The sequence below is a fragment of the Gopherus flavomarginatus genome, chromosome 4 (assembly GCF_025201925.1).
Source record: "Gopherus flavomarginatus isolate rGopFla2 chromosome 4, rGopFla2.mat.asm, whole genome shotgun sequence".
In the NCBI taxonomy this organism is placed as follows: Eukaryota; Metazoa; Chordata; order Testudines; family Testudinidae; genus Gopherus; species Gopherus flavomarginatus.
The window spans coordinates 29709478-29728753 of NC_066620.1; the positions used below are offsets into that span (position 1 = coordinate 29709478).

Here is a 19276-nt window from a genome sequence, read left to right on the forward strand (position 1 = left end):
GGGACACTGGTGGAGGAGCGGGGGGAGGGGGGGCAAGTACAAGTATTCACACCCACTCGCTGGCACATAATACTTCTTCTCTGCCCAATTTGAGGTGAGGAGCAAAGAAGGAGGAGTTTGCCACAGGGCCTTGACCAGCCCCATCACAGTCTCATTGATGGGTAAGGTCACCTTGGATGGAGCTGCTGCAGCTAGGATATTACTAAGGCTGTGTGATGTCTCTTTAAGATCCTCAATTTCCAGACCCAGATTTGCAGCAGTCCACTTCAAAAGGTCCCATTGGGCCCTGAAATCATTCTGTGGAAGAGGACACCTGGTCTCACGACAGCCTCATCTGGAGAGAGTAAGCAGGAGGCTTGCACCAGAGGATGGGCTCCCTCTTCTTCCTCAGCCCCAATGACATCCGCTGGAGCCAGCTCCTGAACATCGGTACTAGGGTCAGGTCCAGTGCGACTGAGAAGGAGTGAATGCCTGTCTCTTGGAAACCACTGAGTAGGAGCAATGGGAGGGAGGACCTGGTGCCGGGGGAAAACCCCAGGGGTTCCAGTAAGACCATTGCATTGGCCAGTGATCCGCTTGGTGCCAGAGGAGCACTTCGCATTCACACCAAAGTGTTCAGCACCAAATTGTAGTGGCTCTGCTCTGGTCTGAGGGCAGCTTCCATGAGGATAGTCTTCAGCCTAATGTCTGTCCTTTTTAGTGTGGGATTTGAAGTCCCGACAGATCTGGCAGTTGTCCATCAGATGAGTTTCCCCCAAGCACTTCAAGCAGCTGGAGTGTGGGTCACTCACAAGCATAGGTTTGCCACAGGATGCACAAGGTTTGAAGCCTGGGGATTGAGGCATGCCTGGCCCATGGTGCACAGGAGTCTCTCAATGACAGGAGCTAATTATATACATTAATTCTAATTTCAAAAACTATATATGCTAAACTACGATAACTAAGAATGAAGTGTTAGAGTCCAAAAAACACTGGGAAGAAAATCTTGCTGAAGCAAGAAGGGTCATTCCAGCAACATTCATGGGTGATAAGAAGGAACCGAGAGGGTGCATAGCCAGTAGTGCCCCTTATACCAGCACACGAGTGCACAGCTCCAGCAGGCACTAGAGCTGGCCCAACAGATACCACTAAGGGAAAAATCTCTGGTAACGGTATGCAGGGTGGGCATGGAATGGAAATGAACAAGCACTCACAGAAAAATATTGAATATTAAGAGTCATAATGATTGGCTTCCCCTCTCTTCCCCCCTCTTGTGCTCAGAAAGCATGAGTAACCTCATTCTCACACTTTTATGATGAGTGTACCTTTGTAGATCATGTTCTGAACTTCCACAGCATGGAAAAAAGATGACAAAACATCCTTCTATTTTTACTATGGAATATGAGAACTGCTCAAAGATATTAAAAAACATTGTCAAGCAAAATAATTGTTTAAAAATCTGTATATATCCGGTCTGGTAAAATTCATAAGGCATTATGCACAGGCATTAAAACTTTATATTGTATTAAAACGTAACATCCATTATCCAAATATATCAAAATCCACTGACAAATAATCGTATTACCTTTGTATCCTTGTTCAGTCTCCCTGAGATCAATTTTAGTTATTGGCTTGAAATCGGTGTCCCATAACCGAATACAACCATCTCTCCCACCAGTGGCAAAACCTTCCTCACAAGCATACATACTAAAAATTCCAGCCTGTTAATCAATAGTATAATAGTTTTGAAAGTTGATAACAATTTAAACATAAAAACAAATCCAAGTGTGTTTGAGTATGCTCTTGTTAAAGGCCAAACTGTTAAGAACTGTTAGATAATACTGTTTAAAAGACAAGATGCTCTCCACTCAGAAAACAAACCAAACACACAGGTGACAGTTTATTTCAAGTGTCCTCTTACCAATCCATTGATTGTGAATTATAAAGGAACTTTTGTATAAATGTCATACACATAGCATACATATGTGACTATAAATTAAATTTAATGAATGTTGTTTCTAAAGAGTATTAAGTAAACGATGGGATGCTTACAATAAATTGTCACCCAGAATAAACAAAAACAAGCAAACAATTGACACAAATATTCTTACAGGTGAAGAGATGGCTCAGACAATGTTTCATGAATTCAGTTCAGACATCATTTGGAATCTGATATAAACTGAAAGAGTGTGAATTTCATTTTTTGTTGGCACAAAAAGTATCTACTGTAGTTTGAATTGTTTTTTCACTTTTACAAAAGGCAAAATTTATGGATTACCATGTTGTTCTACAGTGAAATATTTTTACAGTACTTGTTAGAATGCTTACTAATGTATCATCATCATGTCTCTAGTGTAATATCTTTTATTGGACCAACTTCTGTTGGTGAGACAGACAAGCTTTCAAACTTACATAGAGGTCTTCATGAGGTTTGGGAAACTTAAATCAGAGTGTCACAACTAAGTACAAGATGGAACAGGTTGTTTTGCGTAAGTAGTTAACACATATTTCAAGGGATCATTCAAGATGAAGTGGCCATTAGTAGATTATAGATTATTGTAATAAGCCATAAATCCAGTGTCTCTATTTAGTCCATGATTTTTAGTGTCTAGCGAAGTTATGAATGTAAGCTTCCAGACTCATCTTTTGAAAGCGTTATGCAGGTTTCCTTTGAGGATGAGGACTGATAGGTCAAATATAAAGCGACTGCTTTGTGAAAAGTGTTCACCCACGAGTGAAATGATGTTTTTGTCTTTTATCATTTTTCTGTGCAAGTTCACCCAAATAGTTGTTATTGGAGTATTTAGTGCACTAAATGAGGTACACCACATGTTGTAATAGGCATGTGTAGAGCCCATGAATCTTGAAAGGTGTGTTGTGGGATTTTTTTTTTTTATCATTGTAGTAGTGGAAGATATATCTGCAAGTTTTGCATCTGTTGTTCTGGCAGGGTCTGGTGCCACTTTGAGTTGTTATGTCCTGGTCTGTGGGGAGCTTGTGTATGATGAGAAGATTGGAAAGGCTGGGAGGTTATTTGAAGGCCAGAAGAGTGGGTTCAGGAAAGATTTATTTCTGGGTGAGGTTCCCATCAAATATGGGTTGTAGGTGTTTGATAATATGAGTTCCAGTGATGGGTGGTAGGTGACAACTAGGGGTGTGTGGTCACGGGGAGGAGTATTTCTGTATTGAAGCAGGTTCCCCTGGGGTATTTGAATAGCCCATTCCATGATGGAATTCTATTTTTGAATATTACTGTGATTCTTCATACGATGTCAGCAAAGCTGTGTTTTTCTTAGGCTCATAACTACTGAGGCTCAGCAACAACTGTATCACAAAATTGTTGTTTCTACCCAGGTTCTAGAAATATGCCATAAGAGCTACCCAGGGGATTTATAACACTGCACTAAGGAAAGAATCCCTATCCACATGTTACAAAAGGTAACACAAACATATGTAACCTAATTCAGGCACTAAAGTTGAATGTTTAGGAATATGAAATAAACATTTACAGTACTAAAATATGCCTCTGCTATTTTTTAGCTTTAATGTTCATCTACACTGAATAGATTAAGATTATTGTTTGCTTCAAATTACATTTTTAGTATTTAATGAGAGTTTTTAAAATAATTTCCATGTTATGTGAGCAAGCCAAAGAGGAACTCCACTGTAAAGCAGATTTGTTCATGTTCTTATTGCCTTGGTTAATGAGAAAAACACAGAAGATGCTTGTTATGCTTAAGATCTCATTTTTATGAAAAACCTTGGTACAGAATATTGGGAATCCTATTTTAAATAAGACTAGCACATAAGAATATATGTTTATACAATTAGTCTATTCAGAACTGAAGCCACTTTAAAATCTGTCAAGATGATACCTTACATTTAAGTCTGTTCAGTGAAATCAGTGTCAAAACTACACACAAACAAACAAACAAACAACAGCAGCAGTTCTGTCAGTAGAACAAAATACTGTAGCTAATACCTAAATACCTACCTAATCAGAGTATAAAGTGAACAATTCATAAAGTCTTACTGAACACTATACATTCTGTTATGAATTGACACAGGTTGTAATCTATTGAAATAGCAAAGATCCATTACAGTTCTTCAATTCAGTGAACAAGGTTAATTTTCATAAATTAGAATTAAAAACACAACTTACACTATGAGCTCCTTGAATTGTGCGGACTAAGTTTAGCCCTTTCCAAACATAGACGTCTCCATTTAAAGCACCAGAGTACGTGACATCTTCTTTTGCACATGCTAAGCAAAGGATAGTTTGGAGATCTCCTGTTTTGCCAAATATTCCTCTTTTTGCTGTCAGTGCATTTCCACACAACGTCCAAAACTATTAAATGTAAATGATACATGAAGAGAAGTTTCTGTAGCATTTTTGGTTTTGAAATCAGTCTGCAGATCGTACAGACATATCTCCTTATTGTTCAGTAACTGAGCTAGACACTCTTGTCTCTTAACTGACTGTTCCATCATGCTACAAATAATGTATAAAGAATGGAAAACTACCACAGTAGATCTGAAGATCACATATACAATGTGATAGTTCAATTTTTTGTGTATGAATGTATGAAACTGAAGAATAACTCATGGTGTTTTATTATTGTTACCCTCATTCTAATAACCTCACCCTCACTTTGTCGCCTTTTCATGCATGATATGTAATAGAATGGAATCTTCTTAAACAAGGGACTTGTCTTATTTGTTTGCAGAGCTCCATACATACCTATGGGCTGTAGAAATAAAAAATAAATAAAACTAAAGACCGAGTCCTGAGATCTTCTCTTATTACTTATTCATGTAAAATTTCCATCCAGTTTGCCTGATTAAGGATCAAGTAAGACTCTAAGAATTTGGCCCAACAATAGTATGTGCTGATAGGAAATCATGAAAGACAAGATGATGAGCCATTTATAACCATTAGATTGTAATCTGAGACAAATTAAGAACATGCTTTGGGCATTTATAACAAAATTCAGATCTTAACATGAACTTCCTTAGAGTTGAAATTGTTTGGATCAAGGATTTTGGTTTGGGGCCCACCTCCAATTTCCATATCTTTTTAACATAGGCCTAATTACAGGTGTGGAAGGGGAACATTTTCCACACAGCTTTCAAACTTAGGGACACTATACTCCCCACTGTAATTTTTGGTTTGCTGTAGAGAGAAAAAAGGGAGGCAGAAAATTATACCTAGCTTAAGACTCATTAGAACTCATAACTGTTGCCCCACTAACAACAGTTTAGCAAAATAATTCAGCAGGAGGTGGCATATCCAGTGCAACCTCCACCCCAGCAGGGGATATTAATGTGGACACAACAGCAAAATGAAAACAAAAACATGCATGGAATAAAGCAGCAGGCTGCAACTTTTATTAAACTTTAACAAAAGGGTGGGGCCCTACTTGTCCATCACCAATATTCTCCTATACCAGGCATTTAATTGGCTCCAATGAGGGGGTTATAGCGCTCCTTACCATATAACCCATAACTCAGGGTGACTCTCCTCAGCCTACCCCCATGACTCAGCTCTCTCTGAGTCCAGCACCCTCCCCCATGAGGGGGATTGAGGATGCAGCAGGCTGGGGACCTCAGCCTAAGAGGGCCACAAGGTCTGCCTCTATCACATGAGCCTAAGGCCCGTCACCAAAATCCCAGTCTTTTACCTCTTGGAGCCGTTCATTTTATTCTCTTAACCACACTAGAAACAGCCTGCAAGTTGTGACAAATAAACACCATCACTCCAGTACCTCAGTCAGGCAGTAAGAGTATTCCTATTTAATCCACTGTGGCTTGAAGATGCTGCAAGAATGCCAAAAGACTCTCTGGTCTTCTGCCAATTGTCCCATGGAAGAAAAAAATCCTTCCTGACTCCCTAAAAAGGCGATCAGCTAGACCTGCAGCTTCTGTCTGGCCAGGTTCCCGTTCCTAGTTCAGATAGGTAGGGTGGGCTACTGGAATGGAGCTGGAAGAGGCTCCACATTGTCCCTGAAACAGTTAAATCTTGGTAGCTGGGGAATGTTGGCCAATCTGCACCCCTCTCCCCCAGCTGGCCAATGGGTGCCTTCAGGGGGAGGGGCTGAGCGTCTCGCTTCCTTGCGACTGGGACTGTCCGCCTTTCAGCACTGACCCCAACTTCCCCCCTATTGAAGTGGATGGCCAGTATTTCTGACTAGGTAGGAGGTAGCAGCTGTGATTCCTGCCTTCAGCAAGCTCAGCAACAGACTCATCTCCATTCCAGCCTGGGGCACTCTGGCCAACTGTCTATGGGATACAGATTGCCAGGACTGAGTCTCTACAGAAGAGAGAACTCAGACTCTGCTCCTCCTGCTGCACCACTAGGGGATAACTTTACATGTGGCAAGTCACTTTTGCCTAGATTTTTGCTAAACTTAAGCACCTAACTACATATTCAGGAAGCTAAATTAACCTGATCCTGCAAAGTAATTAATAAGAAAAATAAGAATAACACCTACCTCTGAAATATGTTTTCATCTGTAGACCTCAAAGCTCTTCACAATCTTTTAAATATATTTAAAAGTCAGTGGTACTTATTCATCTGATATTGCACACAGGCTTTGAGAAATGTGGAAGGTTGCAGGTCTGGCTTTGATACCCAGCCTAGCCATTCAGCAAAAAGCTCAGCTGCAGTACACTTTAGAAATAGTTTGGGTTGCTTGAATAGAGAGAAGCTCAGAGAAAAGACTACACTCTCCCCATTTCTCCCTCCCCAAATATTAATCTTGACTTTACAACGCAGAGTAATTACCCTATAGTATAGAGCTGGAGAAGCTATTTATTTTATCTACCTCTAAGTGCAAGCAGTGATCCCATCCCTCTAACCTTAAGATGCAGAAATAGTATGGACTATTGTTTGTTCATCTTTTGATGGGAATCCAATACCTCAAACATTTTAACACACAGTTTTCTGGCATGCCTTAATCTATATCTGTTTGTTTGAATGGTTAACTATGACCATTTTAATAGAGCACGGGTGCTAACTAAAGATAGGTTTTGAGAAGCAGCTTGCTGAACACAGCAAATGGCATAACTACTGTCAAAACCACCCCATAGTTTTGAAAACAGTGCAAGTTTAGGGGTTCAAATTTCTCAGCCACCAGAGCTAGAGAGATAAGCAAGTTTTCTAAAACTTCTGTTTAAAGTTTTTCCCACTCTTAATCATGGGAAATAATTGCTATCTGGTAGAGATGCGTCTCAAAGACGTGGGAAAATAGAGAACTTGGTCAAAGTGAGAGACTTCCCTCCAAGCTTTGCATAAGCCCAAGGAAGTTTTATCCAAAATCTGAACCTCTTGGGGGGGATTTTCATTTTGCTTTCAATTTTACTTAAATTTTGGTCCTATTTAAATTTTAATACTAGACAACAAAGTAAGGCAGCAGGAAGGCAATTTACAAATATGTATTTAGGTCCACAAGTGCCTCCTGTGCAAAATTGTGTGGAAGGAACAAATACTGGAACTGTGGAGCACTCAAGTTCTCTTCCCAGTTCCATGAGATCACAGGTACAGAAAAGGCAGGGAGCTGGGCCAAAAAATGGACTGGAAAACCAAGGATCTCTAAGAAATCTGACTCCCAAAGCTTCATAGGATGTCCAGCAGCATGGAGTGACTCCTCTCATACCTCCTTTGTAGTCCCTGTCCAGACTGTGATTGAGCAGTTAGGATCCCTATCTCATTCATAAGAACATAACATAAGAACGGCCATACTGTGTCAGACCAATGGTCCATATAGCTCAGTATCCTGTCTTCCAACAATGGTCAATGTCAGGTACTTCAGAGGGCATGAACAGAACAGGTAATCATCAAGTGATCCATGGGTTCTGCAATTTTCTTAGCTTCAGTAAGTGAAGCAGGGCTCCATCAATCCTTTCAGACCTCTTCAGTGATGCCTTATTGAGACTTAACTAGGAAGAGATAACTGAAGACCTTGATGAGCAGTTTGGTGGAATAGAGAGGGCAGAAGCCAAAAATGGGAATGAGTAATGGTAAATATTAGGACATTAAATGTTTATATTTTGCTTGTTAAGCTGTCCTGCACTGCAGTCACTTCATATTACTGAAAATCTGCCTCATCATCTTGAATTGGCTGCAAACCTAGAAATCTACATAGTGTTCATGGGCTTTGGGAGTGGCAGGAAGCCACCTATGAAAGAAAAGATGGCAAGCAGTTCAAGACATCAGATGACTTTACAAACTTCAATAAATGAAAATATAAATGCAACAAAACCAATTTACCTTTATATGTTTCACTCCACAGCTAACCATTCTGTTTGGCTGATATGGATCCCAGGAAATATCAAAAATCTGTTAAAAATATTTAAAGATGCTACTTTGAATTATAAACCAGTTGAATCTGCCATATATTTAATTTGCTTTTGCACATTTTTAAATGCAGTTCTGTCACTCAGTATTTGATTAAATTAATAGCATAATCTTTAGGTGAATGTAATGCTGTTTGACATGAATGACAAGTATAACTATAGCTAGACTGAGAGATAATGCAGACATGTGCTTGCAGGCTTCCACACACAGCTCAGCCAGCAGACCTTGTTCACAACTTGCAACAACCCAACTATTCTAGTTCCAAGAAACTCTTGAACACAGAACATTTACTGTGCCAAACTGGGGAAAATAAAGTGCAAGTTGTGTGATGTGAGCTAATGTCCCCAAAAGTTAAGAGGAGAGATCATTACTCATCTTCACTCATTACCTATGGGAAAAGGTGTACCCAGGTCAGGTTAGGCAATATTAACCCAATATGCCACCTTTTGTAATGCAGCTAAAGTGGTAATATACACAGAAATAAAGTTACATAACAAAATTACATTTGTCATTTTGGCAAGCAATATTTATTTTTGTCTATAATACAAAGTAAGCATATTTCAAAATTAAGGACTAGATCCCACATTTACTCAGAACAAACGCCTGTTGAGGTCAATGAGAACTTAGTCTAAGTAATGACTGCACAATCAGGCCCTCAGGGAAATACTGTATAAAGCTTGAAAATGAAGAGTTTATACCATGGTCCAAACTTTCAAGCGTGCTGCAGTTTTTGGGTCTCCATCTTCAGACACTTTACAGGGGCCTGATTTTCAGAAAACACTGAGCAGCCAACATCTGAAATTTAAGGTGTCTCAATTTGAGTACCCAAAAATTGAGGCATCCAAATCACTAGTTTCTTTTTAAAATGCAGACTAGTGATATTCAGACCTCAGAGGTTCAGGAGCCAAATTAGCAATCAACATTACCCAAAAGAGCCACAGTAGTGTGAATTCATTGTTTCATTTATTTTATATATATATATATATATATACACACACACACACACACCCCTTGCCTAATTTCTCCATTTTGATTTAAAGCACAGTAGCTACTCCAGTCAGCTAACAAGTATTTTATCATCTAAAATATGCAACCAGTCATTTAGTATACTAACCAACACTGTCTTTCAAAATACAAAGTGTAAATCTTCTTTATTGAAAGTCGTGATTTTGAAGTATTTTCTAAGTACTATACTTCTTAAAATATGTAAATGACAGACTTCAGCAATGCCTTATGACCCCCTCATACCAGAAAAGACAGTTATCTTTTTCATAACTGGTGTTCTTCGGGATGTGTTGCTCATATCCATTCAACTTAGGTGCGTGTGCTCACCACATGCACTGGTGCCAGAAGTTTTTCCCTCAGCACTATCTGCAGGGGACTGGGTCCGGCACCCAGTGCAGTGGCTCGAACATGCTGTGGTATATAGGGCACTGCCGGTTCCCCCCACCCTCAGTTCCTTCTTGCCAGAAACTCTGACAGTGAGGAAGGAGGGTGCGTTGTGGAATGGACATGAGCAACAAATCTTAAAGAACACTAGTTATGGAAAAGGTAACTGTCTTTTCTTCTTTGAGTGCTTGCTCATGTCCATTCAACTTAGATGACTTCCAAGCAGTACCCCTCAGAGGTGAGTAGGAGTTCATGGACATGTAGATTGCAACACCGCTCTGCCAAACCCAACATCATCTCTGGCATGCTGAGTGATGGTGTAGTGGGCTGTGAACGTGTGCACCGAGGACCACATTGCTGCTCGAAATGTGCCAGGAAGGCCATCGAAGATGCCTGCATTCTGGTCAAGTGGGCTCTGACAATCGGCAGTGGAAGGACTCCCACCAACTCATAGCATGTCCGAATGCAAGAGGTGATCCAGTTAGAAATCTTCTGCATGGACACTGGGAGGCCCTTCATCCTATCTGCTGTAGAGATGAAAAGCTGAACCAACTTACGGAAAGCCTTTGTCCAATCTAGGTGGAAAGCCAGGGCCCTTCTTGCATCCAAAGCATTAAGGCACCTCTCTTCACTAGTCTCATGGGGCTTAGGGCAGAAGACCTGGACAGAACCAAGTTGAGATCCCACTGAGGGACTGGGGACTGAACTTGAGAAAAAGTCTTTTGAGACTTCAGAGGAACCTGACCATCAAGTCATGGGAGAACACCGTCTGCCCCAGATGGGCGGATGAAAGGTGAAAATGGCTGCCAGATGCACCCTGACAGAGCAGTGTGCCAGGCCCTGGTTCCTCAAATGAAGCAGGTAGTCTAAGATTGACTGCACTGAAGAATGCAAAAGGGGAGATGCCCCATTTGGCCCTCCTGTGGGAGACCCTCGTTCACTTTGCCAGGTAAGTCTGTCTAGTTGAGAGCTTCTTGCTCTCAAGGAGGATCTTTTGGATCCCTTTCAAACAGGTCTGTTCCTCAGGTTTCAGCCACGCAACATCCAAGCCATAAGGTGGAGGGATGAGAGGTTGGGGTGCAAGAGTCGACCATGATCCTGTGACAGCAGGTCTGGCTGGTTCAGCAGGGGGCATGAGGAATCTCCAACAGGCTCGATAGCATCCCGAACCAGTGCTGGCGAGGCCATGCCGGGCCAATCATGATAACCTGTGCATTGTCTCTCTTGATTTTCACTAGGACTTTGCTGATGAGCGGAATCAGAGGGAACATGTACATCAGGCTTTCTGCCCACAGCAGGAGGAAGGCATCGTAGAGGGAGTCCTTTCCCAGACCGCTTCTGGAGCAAAACCTGTTGCACCTCCTGTTCTGCCTAGTGGCAAACAAATCCACTTGGGGAGTTCCCCACCTCTGGAAGATCGTGTTGGCTACCTCTGGGTGGAGCACCCACTTGTGGTGAGAGGAGAAGTCCCTGCTTAGGTGATCTGCTAGCATGTTCTTGGCACCCGGAAGGTGACACATTTCAAGGTGGATTCCATGGTCGATGCAGATGTCCCAAAGACAGAATGCTTCTTGGCAGAGTGCTGAAGATCACACTTCCCCTGGTCTGTTTATGCAGAACATTGAGTTTGTGTTGTCCATCAGGACTCTGACCACTTTACCCAACAGATGAGGTAGGAAGACCATGCATGCACTGTGCACCGCCCTGAGCTCTTTGACGTTTATATGTAGCATTGTTTCCTCTGGGGACCACATACCTTGGGTCTGGAGGGTGCCGAGATGCACCTCCCAGCCAAGGTCTGAGGCGTCCAAAACCAACTCGCTGCCATGTGACCTAGTAGGTGCAGGCAAACCCTGGCTGTGGTTAGGGGAAATGAGGAGACTTCCACGATGAGGTCTGTCAGTGCCCTGAATCTCTCCAGTGGCAGGAATGCCCTGGTGCAGGTCCAGTCGAACACCACTCCAATGAACTCTATACTCTGTACCAGAACTAATATGGATTTTTTTGTCATTTACTAACAGGCCGAGGCAAAAGCAGATGCCTTTAGACCTGGGACCTGGAGCTGCCCTTGACCAGGCAGTCGTCAAGGTGTAGGTAGATCAGGATACCCCAACGTCTGAGGTAAGCAGCCAACACCAATATGCACTTGGTAAATACCCATAGTGCTGTCACTAGGTCAAATGGGAGGACCATAAACTGATAGTGGTTGGAACCTACCATAAACTGGAGGAAGCGTCTGTGTCCCTCGAAGATGGCAATGTGAAAGTATGCATCTTTCAGATCGAGGGTGGTGTACCAGTCTCCTGGATCCAGGGAGAGGATGACGGAAGCCAGGGAGACCATGCGGAACTTCAGCTTCACTAGGAAACGGTTCAAGTCTCACAGGTCCAGGATAGGTCACAGATCACCCTTGGCCTTTGGGATTAAAAAGTAGTGGGAATAGAACCCTTGTTCCTGTACTCTGGAGGAATAACCTCCACTGCTCCTAGCTGCAGTAATCCCTCTATCTCCTGTGTGAGGAGACTCTAGTGAGAAGGATCCCTGAAGAGGGATGGGGAGCGGAGGTGGGAAGCAGAGGTAGAAAGTAACTGAAGGGTGTAACCCCGCGCCACCGTACTGAGGATCCATCAATCCGATGTTATAGATGGTCACGCATGGAGGAAAGGAGAAAGGTGGTTGGAAAAAATAGGGGAGGGAGGATCCTGGGAATAGACAGTAGGTCTCTCTTGGGCGTACCCTCAAAATGAGCACTTGCCAACGTACTTATTGTGGGTCTAGCTCGACTGAGAGGCCTGCAAAGGCTGTTGGCTAGGATGACTCTTGCAGCCTCTGGATTTCTTATGGGGAGACTCCTGGTCAGGGTGGCTCCCCTGGCCCTGAGGCTGCTGCAGCTTAAACCACTTGTGGGCAGGGCTGGGAACATACAGACCCAGCATTTTAAGAGTCATGAGGGAGTCCTTTAGGCCATGGAGCTTATTGTTCATCTGTTCCACAAACAGGGCTTGCCCATCAAAGAGAATGTCTTGCATCAACTGCTGAGCCTCTGTGGACAAGCCAGAGAGGAGTAGCCAGGATGCCTAGCGCACGGTGACGGCCAAGACCATGGTTTGGGTGGCAGTGTCCGCTGCATCTGACGCCGCTTGGAACATTGTCATGGCTGCCGTCATGCCCTCCTCCATAATAGCCTGGAACTCCTTACTAGAAGCCTCAGGAAGAAAGCCCTTGAACTTGGCCATGGTTTGCCACATGTTAAAAGCATAGTGTCCCAGGAGGGCTTGATGGTTGGCCACCCTCAACTGGAGACTAGAGGATGAATAAAATTTATGCCCAAACAAGTCTAGTTTCTTGGAGTCTTTGTTCTTAGGGGTAGCCCTGAGATGACCTTTTTTCTCCCTGTGGTTAACAGCTTCTATCACTAGGAAGTTGGAAGCAGGGTGAGTGTACAGGTACTCGTGGCCTTTGGATGTCACAAAGTACTTGTGCTCAGCCCACTTGGAGATGGGTAGCAGGGAGGAGGGAGTTTGCCACAGGACATTAGTGATCTTAGAGACCCCATCATGAATGGGCAGAGCCACCCTGGCTGGTGCTGTGGAGCAGAGGACATTGAAGAGAGATTCTGAAGGCTCCTCTAGCTCCTCTGCCTGAAGACCCAGGTTGGCAGCGACCCTCTTAAGTAGTTCCTGGTGCGTTTTAGCATCATCTGAAGGAACCGGGGGAGGGGGCCCAATTACAGCCTTATCTGGCAGTGACAAGGAAGGTGCCAGTGCTGTAGGGTCCTCCACAACCATTGGTGGCCCAGTGGCTTCTTCCCCTGCTCCCTCTTGGACCTGCGGGGTCCTCGCACCTGAGGTTTCGTGCACCAGAGCAGGGTGGTAGAGAGTGGCAGCTGGTCTCTTCAAGGCTCTGGACACTGAGCAGGCAGCCTGGGAGGGCTGGGTGAACCCCCACAGGTTCCATGGGTACCATGGTGCCGGCCACTGTGCCTGAGGCCCCAGGACTGGTTTCAGTGCTGACAATGTAGCCGGTACTGCTGGTACCAGAGCTTGTTCCACTGTCAGGGAACCTTGCTCTGAACCAGGGCTAGATCCTGAGTGGTTGCTCCCAGGTGACCAGTACGGAGTGGAATGGTGGCTCTGTCGCGACCAGTGCCAGTCACTCCGCCTGGAGTCTGATGTGGAGTGGAATCTTAGGGATCGATGGTGCTCGACGGATCCGCAAAGGCTTGGAGTCGGCGATCTACATCCTGCACTTGACGAGCGGTACCAGTATGAGAAGCAGGACCGGGAGTCAGAACAGGCCTGGTGCTGGGAAGCACCCACACATGGTGATGCCCTCCTAGAGGACTGGCGACGGTCTGAGGAATGGTAACATTGATCCCTTGATGGGTCTCTGGAGCAGTACCGCGGTCTCAGAGATACCGGTGCCGAGACCGGTACCCCTGCCAGCAGGGCGCATGCCTCCAAGAGTCTGTGCCCAGTGGCCAGAAAGCTGTGCCTCGAGCCTCTCTGCCTGTGGCCAAGGTTCAGGGATCGAATGGGGCTGCGCTGTATCTGCCTTTCTCAGCCAGATGCGTGGCAGCTGCAGGAGGGTGAGCACTGGCAGGACATTCCCTATGATGGGGAACGGTGCTGCTGAGGTAGAGACCATAGCAATCTGAACATGGGTTTACTCCATGAATGGGGAACCACAGGAGCCGGTGTGGGTAGCACCGAGAGGGGCATGATCTCCTGCGCTACCTGCAGGGCCTCTGGCGTGGACAGCACCTGGAGCTCACAGAGGCCTCTGCCACTAGCCGGGGTAGCTCACAAGGAGCCAGTTGGGCTACATCATTCCACCGGAGCTTGGGCCTGAGATCCCAACATAGGTGAAGAGTTGCCCAGCCTGGGACCTTGCTCACACCCAGTCTTATCCTTTCCCTTGCGGGAGGTTGGAGACCAGCTTCAACCCATTTTCTTGGGCTTCTTGGTTGGAGCCATGGATGGGGACCGGTGCTGGCCAGTGGACCGAGGTCATGGTACTCGGCACCAAGTTGGAGCGATGCTCCGATGCTGGGTTGACTCAATAAGGCCGACTCAATAAGGAGCGCTCTTAAACAAATATTGTGCTCCTTCTTAGTCGTTGGCTTGAAGGACTTGCAAATTTTGCACTTCTCACTAATGTGTCCTTCACCCAAGCAACGCAGACAACTGCTATGTGGTTCACTAGTGGGCATGGGCCTCTTGCAGCGATCAAAGGGCTTAAAGCCTGGGGACCGGGGCATGCTCCCGGGACCTATGAAGTCTCTACTATAGCTAAGGGATTTACAAACACTAACAGAAAACTATGATACACTATAATACAAGAGATAACTAGTTTGTATGAATGAACAGCAACAGCATTAGCTGAAGCAGCAACAGTTCCAGCACTGTCACTGGCGGTAAGAAGGAACTGAGGTTGCGAGGAACTGGTGGCACCCTATATATCATGGCATGCATGCGACACTCAAGAGGGCGTCAGAGCTGGTCCCCTACAGATACTGCTGAGGGAAAAGCTTCTGGCATCGGTGCATGTGATAAGCACACATACCTAAGCTGAATGAACATGAGCAACACATCTCGAAGAAGAACAAAAACATTCAACCACTAAAATTTAGGATCAGATTAGACAATCCCCTGCTGAACACCCTTTTACTTTCGCTATGGGGAGGGCTTGAAGGGCTAAGCCTTGAAACACTTCAGTCATGGCTTAGAGCAGGAGTGAGCAAACTACACCCCACGGGCGACATCCAGCCCGTGGGACTGTCCTGCCTAGCCCCTGAGCTCATGGCCCGGGAGGCTCGGCCCCGGCCCCTCACTCACTGTTCCCCCTCACCTGCAGCCTCAACTTGCTCACTCCACCACCGGCGCAATGCTCTGGGTGGCGGGGCTGTGAACTCCTGGGGCAGTGCAGCTGCAGAGCCCGGCCTGATCTGGTGCTCTGTGCTGCGTGGTAGTGGCGGCAGTATGGCCCGGCTCCAGCCAGGTGGTGCAGCTGTAGCACTGCCAGCCACTGGTGCTCCAGGCAGTGTGATAAGGTGGCAGGGAGCAAGGGGGTTGGATAGAGGGCAGGAGAGTTTGGGGTGGTGGTCAGGGGGAAGGGGTGTGGATGGTGGTCAGGGGGAACAGGGGGTTGAATGGGGCAGGGGTTCTAGGGGGAAATCAGGAAGAAGGAGGGTGTTGGATGGGGCAACAGGGGGCAGTCAGGGGCAGGGGTTCCAGGGCAAATCAGGAAGAAGGGGGGTGTTGGATGGGGCAACAGGGGGCAGTCAGGGGCAGGGGTTCCAGGGGCAGTCAGGAGACAGAGAGAAGGGGTGATTGGATGGGGCAAAGGTCCCGGGGGGGCCTTCAGGAATGAGAGGAGGGGTTGGATGGGTCAGGGGTTCTGGGGGGAGGCATCAGGAATGAGAAGAGGGGTTGGATTGGGCGATGGGGGCCCAGGGGCAGTCAGGGGACAGGGAGTGGGGATGTGTGGATGGAGCAGGGATCCCAGAGGGGCTGTCAGGGAACAGGGGGGGTTGGATGGGGCAGAAGTTCCGAGGGGGGCAGATAGGAGATGGGGGTTGGGCCACAACCCCCTCCCCAACCAACCCTCCATACAATTTACAAAACCTGATGCAGCCCTCAGGCCAAAAAGTTTGCCTGCCCCTGGCTTAGAGAAACAGAGTCTAGGGTGACCAGACAGCTGGTGTGAAAAATCAGGACAGTGCATGGGGGGTAATAGGAGCCTATATAAGAAAAAGACCCAAAAATCAGGACTCTCCCTATAAAATCGGGACATCTGGTCACCCTAACAAAGCCTGAAACAGCTCCCATTGAAGTCAGTAGCAAAACTTCCACGGACATCAATGAGAGTTGCATCAGACCCTAAAAGAGTAATTTTGAAAAGCGAATAAAAATATTAATCTTGATGTGTTAGAAATATAATACACAACAGTGAAGCACTGAATTCACCCAACTCACAAATACAGTATTGTTTTGTTCTGCTGCCACTATGTATATTCTATCATGTGAAATATTCACAGATATACCATGCATAGTAAAATATATATGCACAATGAAACGATTGATTTATCTTCATATATGTGTATGTTTATGTGTGTGTTTTTTTGACTGGTGGTGAAATTGCTCTGACATTTCCTAACTTTGGGCAATATTCTCCACTCAGATCCACTTGATGGACCTTTCTGTGCACTAACCTAATGAAAAAATAATACAATATAGAAACAAAAATGTTACATGTTATCGGGAAATGCTCCAGACAAAATTCAGATAATTCCTTCTATATGATTACCCTATCTGAATGGCCAGTAGCTGTTGCTAGTAGTTTTCCTTTCTTCCAGTCCCAAATACATACTGTATTTTTGGCATCCAGTCCCACTGAGGCTAAACACTAAGGAAAAAAAATAATCTAGTTAATTAAAGACCAGCCCAAAATAAGTCTTTCAATTAAGCATAGTATGTGCAGAGAAGGATTTCTCCAAATATCACTCAAATTAAAACTAAATTGCTAAAGATATCATCAAGATATCCATGTTAAATATTTGTTTAATATTAGGACATGTCAAAAATTCTAGTCTTTGCTAGAAGCTTGACATTAATTACTTGACTTTTAAGTGTACCAAACATAGGTTAAATTCATCAAAAGAGCTGAAGAACTTGCTTCAGTAACACAACAATCTGGCATTCACATCTTACTGAACTGTTATTAAAAGTAAATGGGGAATTAAAACACTCCTCTCCCACCACCCACACCACCACAGTTCATTACGTTTATGGTGCTCATTTTTGTGGACTTTTCTAGTAGCATTTTATAACTGTAATTTATCCTTAAATTTTCAATTTTGTTTTTGAAAGAATGCATAACTAATTATTTTAAAAGCTTAATACAAATAAATGAACTGCACTCTCCTAAGAAACAAGAATCCCTTTTTGTCCAGGCTATGGCTATAAATAAACAGGATGAAGAAATGTTTAAGATATAAATTAGCATCCAAGTCTCTCCAAAGTTTGCCTAATTTCACAGGTCCTTATGAGAATGCAGGAACATAGAAATTGTCCTGTTGTATAACACCAGTGGTTCATCTGGTTCAGTATTCTGTTTCTGTCTCTATTAGTGGCAAGTACCTTGTCTGCAAAAGGTTATTTTCTTCACATTTGCCACTGTTGATATCACCGGTACTGCTATACCAGGCAAAAGAGCAAAAAAAGGCACCAACTCATGGGGATTTGCAGGAATACAAAGACATGTGCCTCCATGCTTGGCTATCCTCTCCACACCTAGACAATCAGGGAACACTTAGCCACGAATTATCCTCTATGCCTCCATCAGAGGGCATTTCATGGCATGGAGGGAAATGAGGCTATATATATATATATATATATATATATATATAGCCTCATATTGCTATAACTTAATGCTAGATTTCTCACAGGCCTTGTGGGAGGTGACCATGGGCATCCCCCTCAAACTCTCCCTGTCCTGTTTTCTCTCCAACTATAGATCCCAGAAAATGAAATTCCTGGATTCAGAAAAGTAAACAAAAATGCACCTAAGTGCTTTATAGTCACCATTCCTTTATTTAACAACACTGAAATACATCTCTACCTTTGGCTTCTTGGGATGTGACACACCACACGTCATCTCTTAGTATCACTGGTCCTAGCTGAACTCTATCTAGGGAATAGTGCATGCCCAAAGCAATAGGGAATAGTTCTGGTGAACAACTAAAATTATTTTCCTCTGCTGGCTGCCAAATGCATCTATATTTTTCCTGGTTTGTGCAGAGTAATGAACTTGCAAATAAGTAAATCTGACTTTACTGTAATTTCTGTGTGTGTGTGTGTGTGTATGTGTTGAGAGAGTAACAATGTGTGATGATGCTGAATCACTACTCAATTATAGCAACAGGTGGATTCAATTAAATCCCAGGGGCCAATCCCAGTCAGTACCTAGCCCAAGCTAGGGATACTAATGATCCAACCAGTGGTCAAATTCACTGATGAATCCTAGTCACGTGCAACCTGAGGCACATTGCACATACGCTAAGAAGAATTAAATCCCAACCAAGATAAAAGGAACTGAAGCTTCTCTTCAACGAAGAGGGTATGAAACTCTGGGATAAGGCAGTTCTTCAGGAGAAGCCTAGGAACATGCAATTTGGGGATAAAAAATAGTTTGAGTTTTATGTTAGCATTATCTGAATTACCAGAAAGGGGGTAAATTTGGACTATGCATACACTATATGTTTTATTAGCAACAGGGTCAGAACTTCAGCTGCTTATATAAAATTGTGGCACAAAGGCTGAACTCAGTTTTAACATCTTTATACTCTTAGTATAAAAAAAACTAATTTATTTTGGAATTAAGTGTAAAGAAAGAAAAAAATGTCTAAAATAACATTTAGGCAGCCCTATTATTTGAAACACAAAAATGGTCAATTGTAGTGCACATTTAGGGTTGCCAACTTTCTAATTACTGGGAGTTGAACCTCTGAGTCCTTCCCGCTGGCCCTTCCCCATAGCCATGCCCCCATCC

General features: G+C 44.2%; 1 protein-coding gene across 3 annotated transcripts in view; it reads right to left on the reverse strand.

Annotated features, from left to right (window-relative positions):
* Positions 1 to 19276, reverse strand: part of EML6 (EMAP like 6) — a 371399-nt gene that overhangs the window by 236736 nt on the left and 115387 nt on the right. For all 3 annotated transcript variants that reach the window (XM_050951702.1, XM_050951703.1, XM_050951704.1), the window contains 4 exons: positions 17033 to 17131; positions 8249 to 8317; positions 4142 to 4327; positions 1565 to 1700 (listed from right to left, as the gene is read on the reverse strand). In XM_050951702.1, coding sequence (XP_050807659.1) covers positions 1565 to 1700; positions 4142 to 4327; positions 8249 to 8317; positions 17033 to 17131 — 490 coding nt within the window. The remainder of the gene's footprint in view (positions 1 to 1564; positions 1701 to 4141; positions 4328 to 8248; positions 8318 to 17032; positions 17132 to 19276) is intronic.